This window comes from Clarias gariepinus, chromosome 8, assembly GCF_024256425.1.
Source record: "Clarias gariepinus isolate MV-2021 ecotype Netherlands chromosome 8, CGAR_prim_01v2, whole genome shotgun sequence".
Taxonomy (NCBI): domain Eukaryota; kingdom Metazoa; phylum Chordata; class Actinopteri; order Siluriformes; family Clariidae; genus Clarias; species Clarias gariepinus.
In genome coordinates this window covers 22,658,026-22,672,210 of record NC_071107.1, presented here as the reverse complement: position 1 = coordinate 22,672,210, position 14,185 = coordinate 22,658,026, and the positions used below count along the sequence as shown (strand labels likewise).

The 14,185-nt window shown below is 36.3% G+C and overlaps 2 protein-coding genes across 2 annotated transcripts; one reads left to right on the top strand and one right to left on the bottom strand.

Moving 5' to 3' along the window:
- Positions 1-1,377: 1,377 nt before the first annotated feature.
- On the bottom strand, positions 1,378-4,760 carry fam241a (family with sequence similarity 241 member A). The gene is made up of 2 exons (XM_053502986.1): positions 4,573-4,760; positions 1,378-3,442 (listed from the first exon to the last, which is right to left on the bottom strand). Exons 1-2 carry the CDS (start codon positions 4,681-4,683, stop codon positions 3,143-3,145), a joined length of 411 nt encoding a protein of 136 aa, XP_053358961.1. The 5' UTR covers positions 4,684-4,760; the 3' UTR covers positions 1,378-3,142.
- A 2,156-nt stretch (positions 4,761-6,916) lies between these two features.
- eif4eb (eukaryotic translation initiation factor 4eb) lies at positions 6,917-11,815 on the top strand. The gene is made up of 7 exons (XM_053502838.1): positions 6,917-7,046; positions 8,872-8,975; positions 9,090-9,185; positions 9,805-9,868; positions 10,044-10,157; positions 10,264-10,403; positions 10,497-11,815. Exons 1-7 carry the CDS (start codon positions 7,029-7,031, stop codon positions 10,609-10,611), a joined length of 651 nt encoding a protein of 216 aa, XP_053358813.1. The 5' UTR covers positions 6,917-7,028; the 3' UTR covers positions 10,612-11,815.
- The last annotated feature ends 2,370 nt before the right edge of the window (positions 11,816-14,185 follow it).

Below are 14,185 nucleotides of genomic sequence, written 5' to 3'. Positions count from 1 at the left end.
TTTTTTTTTTTAGAAAAGTAGGACCCCAAGGTTCCACAGGGGAAAGTAGTTTCGATGTAGCTTTCCAAGCTTTCCAAGTGATTCTCATCCATAACAGTGTTTATGATAAATAATTCAAGTAATGCTTATCCTTAGTAGAGTGTAGAATGGTTGATTCTCACCCTTGCTAGTGTTTAGTATTATAAAATTGAATGATTCTCATCATGATAAGTGTATCTTACTTTCAACAAACATCACCATTACACTTAAATGAATGTTATTATCAACAAGGAGAAAAGTTGATACTTTAAGTGGTCATGATTACATCCAGAACTACTTATTGTAAGCGCTGTCCAGGAAACAGTGTCTGAGAAATGTATACTGCTCAAAAAAAACACAACACAGTTCGATTTGATTGGCATTCAAGTCAAACCTGGACTAATTATTATTATAAACCTTTGTGACTTTGATATGCGGTCTTCAGCAATTCCAGAAGACAAAAAAAAAAAAACACATTTATGGTTTACATAAATGTAAATGTAGAAATGAAAGGTACATGACTACGTAGCTTGTAATATGATCACATTTTTTCCATTGAGACTACTAAGCACTTTTGTAAGCCTGCTGGATAGCTGCTAAGCGGTGTAAATGAAACAAAATTAAGGTCTACTGAACAGTACCAGTGCCTTAAACCTAAACAATACTGGAGTCTGCTTTTAGCTTATTCAGTCTATGTGTCGCCACACATTAAAAGCTGGTTCACTAAATTAACATTCTTTATTTCACCAATTTTTGCTTAAGCAAATAGTAAAATAGCACACAATTCTGAACTAATTAAATTAACATGCATTTCCTTAGCAAAGTTCGGGTGACCTGCTGTGCTGTGGAGGTCTTATTTTGTTGTTTAATCATGTTTGCTTGTTACGACCTTTTTATCGAACTACCAAATGCACATGGCCATACATGTTTTAATGTTGTTTATGATTGCATGATAATCCAACTATGATGAACTACTCAACCACAATCACGCACAGGCACACAAACACACACTCGCATACTAATTTTCTGACTACATACTGCATTTCACTGGATACACTGTAAACATGGCTATTTTGCAATGTGTGTATGATCCGTCATATATCTGAATCTATTATTCAATATTATAGCAAACTATTATTTAAAGCCAACAAAACATTTGATCTTTAAAAAAGTAGTATATTTTATTTAGATGAATGTTGAATGCAGAAGTAAAAGGTATAACAATTTCCCCACTTTCAAATTATTTTTCCAAAATTTAATGGCATAAATAATAATCTAAATCATGGCACAAAGTCTGCTAAACGAGGTAAAAGGAAACAGCTGTAAACTGTTATTCATCACATTTTACACAGAAAGAGGAACTGTCTTCATCATTTTAATGAATTACAATCATATTCAAAACATACTGCTTGCCTATGTTACAGCTGTAACTTAAACAACTCTGCAGTTAGAAATACAAATAATCATAATAATCACAATAAATTTTTAGATGCGAGGCAGCTGTATATGGCCTTGTTTTCTATTCAAAAACCCTTTAAAAAAAAAAAAGACAAAAAAAAAAAAAAAACAGACTTTAGCCCGGCATTAACTTTAAAGTATCAGCACATGTTTTTTGACATGTTATTACTCGAATATATATACATATATATGAATATATTTTCAAGAATTGATTTTTTAAAAAGCAGTTAAAGAATCTTAGAATCACAAGGATGTAACAATGAAAGGAGTATACACCTTTTCATAATATTGTAATCATATCATATTTGGGTGAACAAATGTGTTTCTCAGCAGAACACAGAAGGGGAAAATTGTCATTCCTCATTAATCCATTTATCTCTAGTAGTCATGATTAACATCATCATGCATCCTGAGCCTATCCCTAGAACACCGGGCATAATATATAAAAACACTCTAATAAGTTCAACATAGAGTAACCTTCCCCAATACACACACACATGTGTGCGCGCATAGAGACACAAACAGACGCACTTTATATTTATAAAGACTAAGACTTAATTTATATAAACATTAAAAAGGAATTATTTGTTTTACGCACAGTTCTTGTTAAAGACTGTGAATGACTTGTCATGCATTGGTACTTTTTAATGTTCATTCTACTATTTTTTTTATTGGTTTTCTAGAAACCAATGAGCAGCAAGAGGTTGCCCTCTAGTGCACTTGTGTGGAGAATGCACTAACATCTCCAGGGGTCTAAAGATAAAACAAATTTAAAAAACTTAATTCCTTCTATTTCCAAGGTTGGTATGTGTCCTTTTGTTTGAATACAGTAGAACAAAATAATATCTTAAAGTCTCGTCTTAAAGTGCTTCCTTCATTAACATCCATGTTAGCTATAGATATGTACTTCCTCAACATCCAATAAAACTATCGTTAAAGAAACATACATATCAAAAACGTCTAAATTAGTGCATAGATGACAAGCAACCCTTCAATATCAGCTTTCTGATCCTACCTATGTAGTAACATCCATTTACAAAATTGTAGATGACACAAAAGTTTGTTTCTGAAAAAAAAAAAAAAAATTAAAGCATATATAAAACTTCATAAAACCTGAATACTTTTGCACAGCATAGTGTATGTGCAAATTACACAATTGTATATATGCGCACACACACACACACAAGGGTGAGTCAAACATTATCCGCACTCTGGTTATATTAAAACATCTGTTGGCTACTGACCTCTCAGTCACTTCTGTAGGGAAGGAAGGTAAGGATGGTAAAGGTTTCTTAAAGAGAATCATTACTGGTGAAGAAGTGAAAATAGTGGTGTGTTCATAGCTTGCAGCTCACCCTAGAACATTTTTAACAAAGGAATACAAAAGCTTGTTGACAGAAGGAAAAAGTGTATTGAAAACAATGAGATGTCTAAAAAATATTGTATTTGTCTTTTCTAAAATTGAATTAAAATTAATTATACAGCCAGAGGGCGGATCATTTTTAACTCACCCTCGTATATAGTCATTGGAGGCTCAGATAGGAGAGAGTCCTAGACTCATTGCATGATATAATGCTATTCATTGGAACAAGACATTCGTTACGCTGAGAAACACAGATCATGCCAAGACACAAAGAATCAAAATCATCCCATCCTGCTTTGGCCACTACTGTTGGATGTATATGATGATAATACAAAGAGTTCCGACAAGACCCAGGGCCTGGATGCCGAGGAACCAGAGGAGCAGCCAGAAGAAAAGCACCACCACAGGGTCTACAATCTTCTCCCCGAAGTAGAGCTCTGCAAAGCCCATGGCTTTCAAGCACTTATTGACCATCCCAAAAAGAGTACCCAGCCTCTCACAGTCATCCACTCGTGCGGTCTCTTGTACTGCATCTGATCCAGCCGGAGATGCAGACATGGTGTGAGAGGTGCCAGGAGGGCGTGCTCTTGCCCTGAGGTCATTCTAACAAAGGAAGAAGAGCTTGATTAACTTTAAACTTTGTTTAAAAAATGAAAAAATGTCAAGTGAAAAAAAACAGAAAGTCAAAGGGTTTGTTTAAAAAAGGAATACATGTAGTCAGCTGTGTGTGTGTGTGTGTGTATGTGTGTGTGTATATATATATATACATACATATACTACAAATATTGCCAACTGTTTTAAAAATTTCTTTAAAAAAAAGAGAAAAAGTTATTTCTAGGAACTATTAAGCATCTAAACATCCACTTAACAAACAATGTCTTGGGGGAAACACACCCTTTTGCAACCAAAACATTAATGACCATGAATGGTCTGACATCTTTTTATCACTTCCAGCATTAAACTCCTTCTTAATTTCAGCTACTGGAGCTCTTCTATTGGATCTGACTACACAGGCCAGACTTCACTCCCCATGTGCATCAGTGAGCCTGGGCCAATCCGATTGCCAGTTCACCAGTTTTCCTTCCTTGGATCACTTTTGGTATGCCTTACCCACTGCAAACCAGGAACATCCCACATCCCAGTTTGTAGCTATTACAACTTGGCTATTCTCACAGTAGCTACATGGTTGATATCTCTGCACGGTGGCGGCTGGAAGTGGGTGGGATATATTAGGCAGCAAGTGAACCTTTTTCCCTAAAGTTGAAAAGCAAGTATAATGATTAGAGTGCGGAACTATTCTGGTGGCAAATGAGGGATTTTTTTTTTTTCCAATATTAGGCAGGTGGTCATAATGTTATGGCTGATCAGTTTGTACCAGTCAAGATTGTTAAGATAAGAGCCGTAGGAACCTATTTACATGACATTGTTCAGCCGTCATATTTGGTAACTATAAAGAGAAGGGATTAACTAAACACAGTTAACTTTGTAGCACAGACTGTGTATTAAAACTAAGGCAAATTTAAAAAACAGTCGTATTTGCATTGACACACAGTTTCGCTGCACGTTTACTTGACAAACAGCAGCACTTCCGCGTAGCAACCGACACATTCAAAGGTCACAATGTACAAATACGGACGTTTAAATCGTTATGTTCAGCTCCTCGTGTTGTTTAAGACAACATACAGATAACTAGGGTAGATAGTGGTCACAGTAACTGAGGTTAGATGGTTTACCTGCTCGCTGCCTGTGTATCGGCGCGGATATCTGCTCTGACCCTCTGCCTCGAGGGAAACACGACTATTAATCATGGTCGAAGCGCTCACAGACGGAAACTCCTTGGCCATTTAGCCACTGAAGACTGAATCCAACAAACAGGGACCGACAATTGGGCTTGCTTGATACACACTTCCTGTTTCGGTTGTCAAATACGGGACCATTGTGACGTCATTTGCGTCGTACCCGCCTGATAAGGTTTATTCAGCTTCTCCAGGCGGCACAGAAGCACCACTGTAGTATGTCTTACTCTGTCCCTGAAACGCACAATCTACTCATATAACCAACATATAGGGTGAATTCTGGTAAACTGGGACACTGAAAATTGTTTTATCTTTCTCTTTATGACGTGAACACTCCATCGATCCTGTTTAGTTTCTTGTGTTCAGTGATTCCTTCTTCTTTTATTTATTTATTTATTTATTTATTTATTGCTTTTAAACTTTATAAAGGAGTTCGTAAGGTTTTTATAACGCTGTCTAGTCAATATCAAACTGAGCTCACTGTACAGTATTTCACAGTCCTCCCCATCCCCCAGATCTGAATCCAATAGAGCACCTGACCAATCTATAGCATTTATGTAATGCAGTCATATCAATATGAACCAATATTTCCAACATCTTTAAGAATTTGTGCCATGAATAACTGAGAGACAAGGTGGTACTTAGCCCAGTATTATACCAGTGATCCTAACAAAGTGGCCGGTGAGGGAATATGCAATTATAAACATTTATATAACTGCTTATGTTCTTGTGTGGTTATCAGTGATTTCTTCTTCCTTTGTCTTTTTTATTGCATCCAAACGTTGTAAAGGAGACTCTAATATATAGCATATGACACTGAGCTCAGTGTAGTTCAATGGCCTGTCCAGCCACCAGATCTGAATCCAATAGAGCACCTGACAAATCTATGGCATTTATGTAATGCAGTTATATCAACATTGCATAAATGCTAAGAAAATATTTTTATTTCTATTATTTTTCCACCTTGTGGAATTCAGAATGTTACTAATAAGGTGGGGTGAGGGAGGCTGCATATGTATACATTTATTAATGTTTATATATATATATATATATATATATATATATATATATATATATATATATAATTTATATGAATTTATACACCACAGGATTAAAAGTTTGTGGACACCTGACCAGCACACCCCTTTCTGAACACTCCATTCCAGAAGGGGCAGGGATCTTCATCACATAAACACATCCACTGAGAGTAGTAATTAACAGATTAGTTGTGTCTAAGCAAACGAAACCCGAACTGTTTGGACACTGGCCCTCCAGGAGTTAAAGATCCCTGAGGTAGAGCGTGTTTTTGGGAATTTGCCCATTCAGTCAGCTTTAGTGAAACACTAATGTTGGGGGAGGAGGCCTGGGGCAAAGTCAGAGTTTCAGTTCATCTGGTGTTTAGTGGGGCTAAGGTCAGCAAGACATTCAAGTTCTTTCACTCCGTCTTTAACAAACCATGTCTTCATGGAGCACAGAGGAGTTTTTATGCTGGAACAGGTCTTCTGTCATCTCTATCTTTGTGGCAACAGTTTGGGGAAGAACCATATATACTTGTGTTGGTCAGGTGTCCAAAGTTTTTTGACGCAGCAGTGTAAAGACATACGTATAGTTAAAACATATAGCAAAACATTTGAATATTCTATATGTAAGATACGTTTCATGGGTAGGTAACTCAAGGTAGTTCTATGGACTCTGGACTCTGAATTCAGCATTCCAAGCTCGATCCTTGATGGGACCTGCAATTCTGTAAAAAAACAAACAAAAAAAACATGCAAGCTTTTCTGCTAAACCATAACTTCTGGGTGCAGAGATAGCTCAGTGGTTAAGGCTTGGAGATTATGGTTTAGAAGACCACGGGTTTAAACCCAGCATCACCAAGGTGCCACTTTTGGGGTCTTGAGAAAGGCCCTCAACTGCTCAGATGTATATTAAGATAACAACGTAAGTCTCTCTGAATAAGGGCATCTATGAAACGCTGTCAATGTTATTGTAATTTATGAATAGTAAACACGGAAAAAGTGTGAAAACTATTTATTAGGAATGTGGTCAAGTATTAAAATAAACCACACCTTTATTTGGAGCTTTAATGTATTACTATAAAAAGTGTTTACATTTATCATGTTAATTGTGTCACTGTTACTAAAATAAATGGAAACTGTTAGATATCTCAAGTTTAGCTAAGGCTGTGTTAAAACTTTCCGCTAGCCCTATAGGCTCTGGGGTCGACCAATAAGACTGAGGCTACTTTTAAACCAGCACACTCCCGTACTAAGCAGTAAGAAGCAGCAGTACGCCCGCCCGTATTGGTGCATACTGTGTAGTAGGGCAGTATGTGGTTTGGGACGCAGCCTCAATGTTCCATATGAGGCCTGTGTGTGAACAAGTCATGGAAAATGGCGACTGCGGAGCCGGTGAGTCGATGCACTACTCTCAGAAACATTTTTCATTTTTCGAGTTCTGTTTAGCACTCACGAGACAATCTGTCAGCCTGAAGGCGTGTGTGTAGAGTACTTAGTTCGGGATTAGCCGGGAATGTGAGCTACAGTTAGACTTGAATAAAGTTAATCGAGTTGTTTGAATGGGAGAGCTGAAGTGTGTCGCCCCCCCAACTGTAACTTACTCCTGACTGTCTTCACAAGTTAGGCTGAGACGAGTTTGTCATCTTGTTTCGAGAACCGTCGTAGCCACGTTAGCTTAAGGGGCTCGTTAGCACTAATTGCTGTCTCAGACGTGTGTTTTGTACACTTAGCTGCCTCTGTAGTCGTGCTGGAACAGTTGGCTTTGTTTTTCTATGAGTCCACGCTGCCACACGGAGAGTGTTAGAAAGCTGTGAAAGAGTGCACGAGTTAACAAGTTAGCGAGCTAGCAACATCCCTTACTCCTCCTGACCAGTCTGTGTTTACAACCACTGGTTTTTATGAATTATTATTTTTTATCCGAGTCAGCTCGGTTACAGTAAAGAACACCATACACATGGTGCTAAAAGTCTGTTGACAGCTGTGGCTAATCTGCCACCACGACATCTACATCTGAGTCAACTCTCCAGAGCATTCTAGAGAAAAAAAACAAACAAAGCACGTTAATACATGACAAACATTAAGCAACTTCATATTAGTTTAAATAGTTTAAATATTGAAATACTTAATAAAACCTCACACAGACATGAATGCCCCATTTTGTGTCTCTTCTAGTTAGTTTTTAGTTTCAGCTGTTGATTTGTTTTGCCGTTGAGGATTGTGTTTTATAGGTACGAGGGGGTATTCAAAAGTTTCAAGATTAGCACACCATATGTCCTCTGTTAGACGCCTTAAAACCTAGCAGTAGAAGTCACTGTTGACTGTCTGACCTCTGGAGACGAATTCTCTATGCACAACGCGGCGAATGTCGAATGTTTATGCTCTTCCACTGTGAAGACTGCTGCTTTGTCTCAGGGTCATACCCACACTCCCAAATCTCTAATTCTCCTCGACATGAAGGACAGGTCATCCATGGCACTTCGTTGTGATGTTCCTTCTGCTCTTGGGTCAGCAGCCTGAGGATGAATTTCCACGAACAGGGCACATGTTCAAATCACACGTGAGGATTGCCTAGACTGTTCCATATGCCACACCGACAATGGCAGCAGTCTTGTGAATTGTTCTCTGATGATCATCATGCACAAGTTGCTGAATGCCTGCGACATTTTCTAAGGTTGAGGTCATTGAAGGTCTTCCTGATCTCTTGTTGTGTTATAGTGATGTTGTTCTACTCCTGAAGCCTGCGACTCATTGCAGCATTGCCACAGAGATGTTTGACATGATTCGACAAGTTTATGGCAATGCTGCAATGAGTCGTTCAGTTAAGAAACTTATCTTGAAACTTTTGGATACCAAAAAAGTGTAAATATTTTTTATAACATTGTAGCACCAAACTTTATATCGGAGCCTAAACTAGTTCTACATCTTTAGTTGGTTCAGCAACAAGGATGTATACAAAACTGTTTACTGAAGTACGGCATATAAACAAGATTTTAAGCCACTTTTATTATATCCTACTACTAAATGCAGAACGTTTTTGGATTGAAAATTTATTTGTTCAACTGAAATGTAGACAGCCTTATACAGTATGTATGTATGTATAAACAGCCTTGATGTAGTTCAGCAGTGTTGTTAAATAAAGTAGGTTATTTACTAGGGTTCCCCCTAAAAAAAATATTTCCATAAACCATTTGTTTGTTGGCAATTCTTTTTTCTTAAGGAAGTAATATTGAATTCACCCAAGAGTGAAGAGGAGAACTCAGAAGAGACAAGCCAGGAGATTGTCAGCCCTGAGTGTTATATCAAACATCCACTACAAAACAGGTCACCCATAAGCAACACCTCACAATTCTGCCACTCATATTTACCTACTTTCTATATTACATATTGTTATCTCACAGATCTGAAGAGGATGTGTGTATGCTTCTCTTTTTGCAGATGGTCTTTATGGTTCTTTAAAAATGACAAGAGTAAAACATGGCAAGCCAACTTGCGGCTGATTTCCAAATTTGACACTGTAGAGGATTTTTGGGCGTAAGGATTATTATTTTTATTTATTATTATTATTATTTTGTAAAGTACTATGCAAAGGTTTTAGGCACATGCAAATAACTGCTGTAGAGCAAGGATTTCTTAAAAACCTATGAAATGCAGTAAACAGTTATTGATGTATCAAAGTCAATAATTGGTGTTCTGACCTTTTGCTTAAGATATGTAGTCTCGGGTAAAACTTTTGCAGTTTAAAAAGTCAATTAGCTGCTTAACTTTACTGAACATCGTGCAGAACCAACCTCACTTCTTTTGAGGACTTTGTTGCATATATTTCCTTTTTTCATACTTGCAAAACCCAGAAGGTTTTTTTTGTCTGAAAAGTGGTCTTTTACATAATATGCTGCTTTTTTTTTCTGGCCTGAAGATATTTTCCTATAAGAAAACACTTTTTTTTGGCAGAAATACAATTTCTTTGGAAGTCAGAAATGTTTTTTTATACTGACTTAATAATAATGTCATAAAATCAACATGTATAGCAGAGTTTGTGCAACAAAAACAGTGTGCCTTGCAATAAGACCTTCGCATAGTAACATGTATCTAAGAAGAGTTTAGGAGAAATATATGGGACTGGTTTGTGTTGATGACCTGTTTGTGTTCTTAGGCTTTATAACCATATTCAGATGTGCAGTAATTTGATGTCTGGTTGTGATTATTCGCTGTTCAAGGTGAACTTTCTTTTTATGTTTTATTTCTGTCTGTAATCAAAAATTAAATTAAAAAGTTTTACACTTTAGTCAAGATGTCGTATGTATACATTTTCAATCTGTTTATGGTCCACGATTTGATGTAACGATTTTAATGTTATAATAAAAAAAAAAAAAAAAAAATTGTGCGGTACAGGACGGCATTGAGCCAATGTGGGAGGATGAGAGAAATAAGAAAGGTGGGCGCTGGCTTATTACCCTCAACAAACAACAAAGGAAACACGATTTGGACCGTTTTTGGCTGGAAACGGTGAGCATCATTTTGAAGCTGCTGACTTAACCCGATCCCATGTATAGTTTTTTTTGTTTGTTTTTGTTTAGTTTTTCGTATTTATGTATTTTCGATATTGTTGCAGATGCTTTGCCTCATAGGAGAAGCTTTTGATGACTACAGTGATGATGTGTGCGGTGCTGTAGTCAACATCCGAACAAAAGGAGATAAAATAGCTGTTTGGACAACTGATTATGAGAACAGAGAAGCAATAACACACATAGGGTTTGTAAAGTATAGTAAATGATGCATATCTTAATCCTAACATATTCTGCTGCAATGATGCCTGTGTAATGTTAATGTTGTCTTTTTCTACAGGAGGGTGTATAAGGAGCGGTTAGGTATCCCTATGAAGATGACCATTGGCTATCAGTCTCATGCTGACACTGCCACTAAGAGTGGCTCAACTACCAAGAACAAGTTTGTGGTCTGAAATTCTGAGCCTGATCTCTCTCTCTCTCCCTCTCCCTCTATTTTTATCCATCTCTCTCTTTCTCTTTCTCTCTCTTTACATCTCCTTCTCCTCCTTTTGCCCCCCACCCCTTTCTCATGCACTTTGCCTTTCCGCCCGAACCAAAGCTTTAGATTAACAGGTTCAAAATCTCAAAATACCACAAACCCTCAGCCAATACCAATGCTACTTCTAAACCCCCACAACAACCTCGAACCCCATACACTTTTAAGCAAAACACCAAGTTCTATCCACCTTTGCACCGTATGACTAGCTCAGAATGTAAGACACTACAAGTGTTAACTCAAACAAATCAAATCCAGCTCAACAAGGCATTTTGACTCAAATATTGAAACATAGACAGTCTCATCAAAAATGACTCGAACATCCTTGCATATTCATTGTTAAACAGGACTTACAAGATTGTAAAATATTTGATGTTTTCCTTTTAAAGTAAGCGTGTTGAATTATTTAATGGATGACGAAAGGAAATGTCTGTGTGCCCTTATCCAGCAGGCTTGCTGCAATAGTGCCTAATGAACACATTTCTAATTTATTCAGATTTTATCATAACATTTCATGAAGGTGGTATAAAGTCCCCATGTAATCAAGCAAATCTTCAAAAGGCTGCCTTCTTTCTTTCAGCATTAATATTATTAAATTTGGGGTTTTGCAATTCAGTATGTGTTTTTATTTTATATATATTGAATTTTAGGTTTCTTGTTAGAATGGTACTAGGTATAGGACTATAATTACATTGTAATAAATGATTTGTTACTGTCTGAATGTAACTGGTTTTAACATAATACAGCATAGGCCAGACATTATCACTAGGCCTTTTAAATAAAGTAGATTTATGTGAAATCAATTTATTTCTCTAAAAATGGCAACAGGGTTTTGAACATTTAATCTTGACTTTTAAACACAAAGGTGATCTGGTTGATGACAATAGGTGTACAAAATTTCCTCAATCTGACAGATCATTCTGAGTAGAGCCAGCTTAACTGTGTACATGATCGGTGATCTGATAAAATGGACATTAATATGCTCAAAGCATTTAATTGGAATGTATGACGGGCATTTAAGTTAAACCGGAACTAATTATGAAATTTCTCGTGAATGAAAGTGTAAAACCGAAATTTACACTTCAAGCAAGGAATAAAGTTATTGTTTTTGTTTAGTTGTTTCCCCTTTCATAATGGTGTTCTTTTATGCTGCACAATCATAAGACCCGGTTTGACTTGACCGCCCCTCATGACTTTTTTTAAAATTAGTAAATTGGTTCTGCCTTCTGTGAGGTATTTAAGAAAAAAATATGTTTTAGGGTTAGATTAAGGTTCCCATATTCCCAGTAAGTCCCATATTCTGTGTTATAAATGGTTACAAGAATCCAGTCTCATCTGTGATTGGTTTTACAAGTTGCAATGTAAGCCGAACAATACCCCTACCTCTGCCAAAAACCCAGTCGATAAAAGTCTAAAGCAAAGACTTGTTGGGAAGAGATGTTCTCATAGAGATTATCCATCCATTAGGAATGAAGGCAAAATTTCCCTCTCGGAAACTTGTTACACCCCCCGCATGAGTTAAACATGCAGAGAAGGTTTATTAATTCTGACAAGAGAAAGTGTCTAAATGGTTAACTGCTGGACTGATTATCAAAGGATTACATCACCCCTGTCATTCTAATTTATCCAGCTGTGTAGGGTCATAATGTTCCGGACTGAGCTGTTTACATGGTACATTTTATTTAAATGTAACTACTATTTTGATCATTATTAAATATTAGGATTTATGTGAACATACCTGGTGGCACCATAAGTTGAGCTCTGAATGCAAAACTTATAATAAAACACAATTAGACAATAGAATGAAAAATAAAGCACATGCAGGTGCAAAAACATCCATAACCCATGGTAATGAATTACTGATTTGTTCATGAAAGAGCCAGCTTATTGAACTGACTGTTAGCTGGACATTTCAAGGCAACTGAAAAATTTGTCAGGATTACATATTCTTTTTTTTTATTTTTATTTTTATTTTTTTTTTTTTTTAACTCATTCGGTATGACCATGACTGAAGCGCATTTAGTGAATTCTGTCAACACTTTCATTATTCAGCATAGCTTAATATTCTTGAGCTAGTTCTAATTTAAAGCTTATATTTGGCTATGTGCGTTTTATGTGTTATCGAAACAGCATGACAAGTTCACTGCATGGTGGCTTGATATAATGATGTGTAGTGTAATGGACTGGACATAAAAGCACAAGAATTCAAATTTTTATTGACCATAAAGCACAATCACGCCAACACGATAATAGCAGTGCAGCAATGCTTTCCTAATTAAAAAAAAACAGTATTATTATATGTAAATAATTGTAAAGTAAATTGCATATTTGTTTGCATTGCACATGAATTCCTGAACAATTTAAACAATACTTAAGCATACATGAAGAAATTATACCAGTGAGCTATTTGAGTCTTATGATTGAGCTGAACCAATTACTCTAACTTCTTTGAACAATAAAGGTATACATCAGTTAATTTATGTATTTCATGAATCATCAATTGTTGTATAGAAGGGTGGGTGGATAATTGTCCCAAAAAGTCTAACCTTCCTCTAGGCTGAATAAAATTTTAGGTTAAATTCGAGTAACATCTATGTGTAGTGTCCATGTGATTGCACCCTGGAAACAAAGGAAATTATGTATTATTATTATTATTATTATTATACTCGTGTGACCATCAACCGCACATGCATGGTACTCATCATGGTACTGCATGTTACTGTACATCCAGAATAATGCCTATTCTTGATGTCAGTTACATGATGTCACCTTCAAGCTTTATACTTTTTATTTAGATTTATTTTGCTTTACAATGTAGGTTATGTTGCAAACCTTGTGCACAATAAACATATGGGTTCAGGTTGATTTGTTTCATTTTGATCCATGCAGTTATTCTTTTCTTTATAGAAAAAGTCCCTTTTTTGTAGGCGTTGATGAAGTTCTAAAGATAGATGAATACATGTGTTTAATAGAGAGTGTCTTTTTCCACTAAAACAGTGAGGACATCTCTAAATACCAGGATTGAGAGTGCACTTTGAATGTTCTTTTTGGGTTCACAATAAGGACATTGGTTTTATGCGTTATCCTCATCAGTCCATTGAAGAAGCCAGACTTTATGAGCTCTAAGTCCCCTGTCTTCTGTCTACAGCCCTGTGACAACATTCTTCTGCTTCTAAGTACATACAGTGCTTTGCTTTTGTGATTATTATTCTAGAACCATTTTCATAGATCTGAGTTAAAGCTTGTATAAAAAGGTTTATTACAGACTAGGAAGGATTTTCAGTGGAGTCTGTATTAATTGATGATTTTCTTTTCTGTTCCAACCCACATCTTATACAGAATTTATGAGGATAAAAAGCTCTGCAAATAGACCTACCATGGCGAAGAACTGCAACTAATATTATTCTCTGAAAGACTTCAGTAGTTCTATTTCTTAGTAATTATTTTATGTTCAAGCTCTGTTGCTTTCCTAAAATCTAAAAAATTACATT

Coding starts and splice junctions, on each gene's coding strand:
- fam241a (XM_053502986.1), bottom strand. CDS start 4,683: ATGGCCAAGGAGTTTCCGTCTGTGAGCGCTTCGACCATGATTAATAGT. Junction 3,443..4,572: donor GATACACAGGCAGCGAGCAG/GTAAACCATCTA, acceptor TTCCTTTGTTAG/AATGACCTCAGGGCAAGAGC.
- eif4eb (XM_053502838.1), top strand. Junction 9,186..9,804: donor ACTGTAGAGGATTTTTGGGC/GTAAGGATTATT, acceptor TTGTGTTCTTAG/GCTTTATAACCATATTCAGA. Junction 10,158..10,263: donor ACCGTTTTTGGCTGGAAACG/GTGAGCATCATT, acceptor ATATTGTTGCAG/ATGCTTTGCCTCATAGGAGA.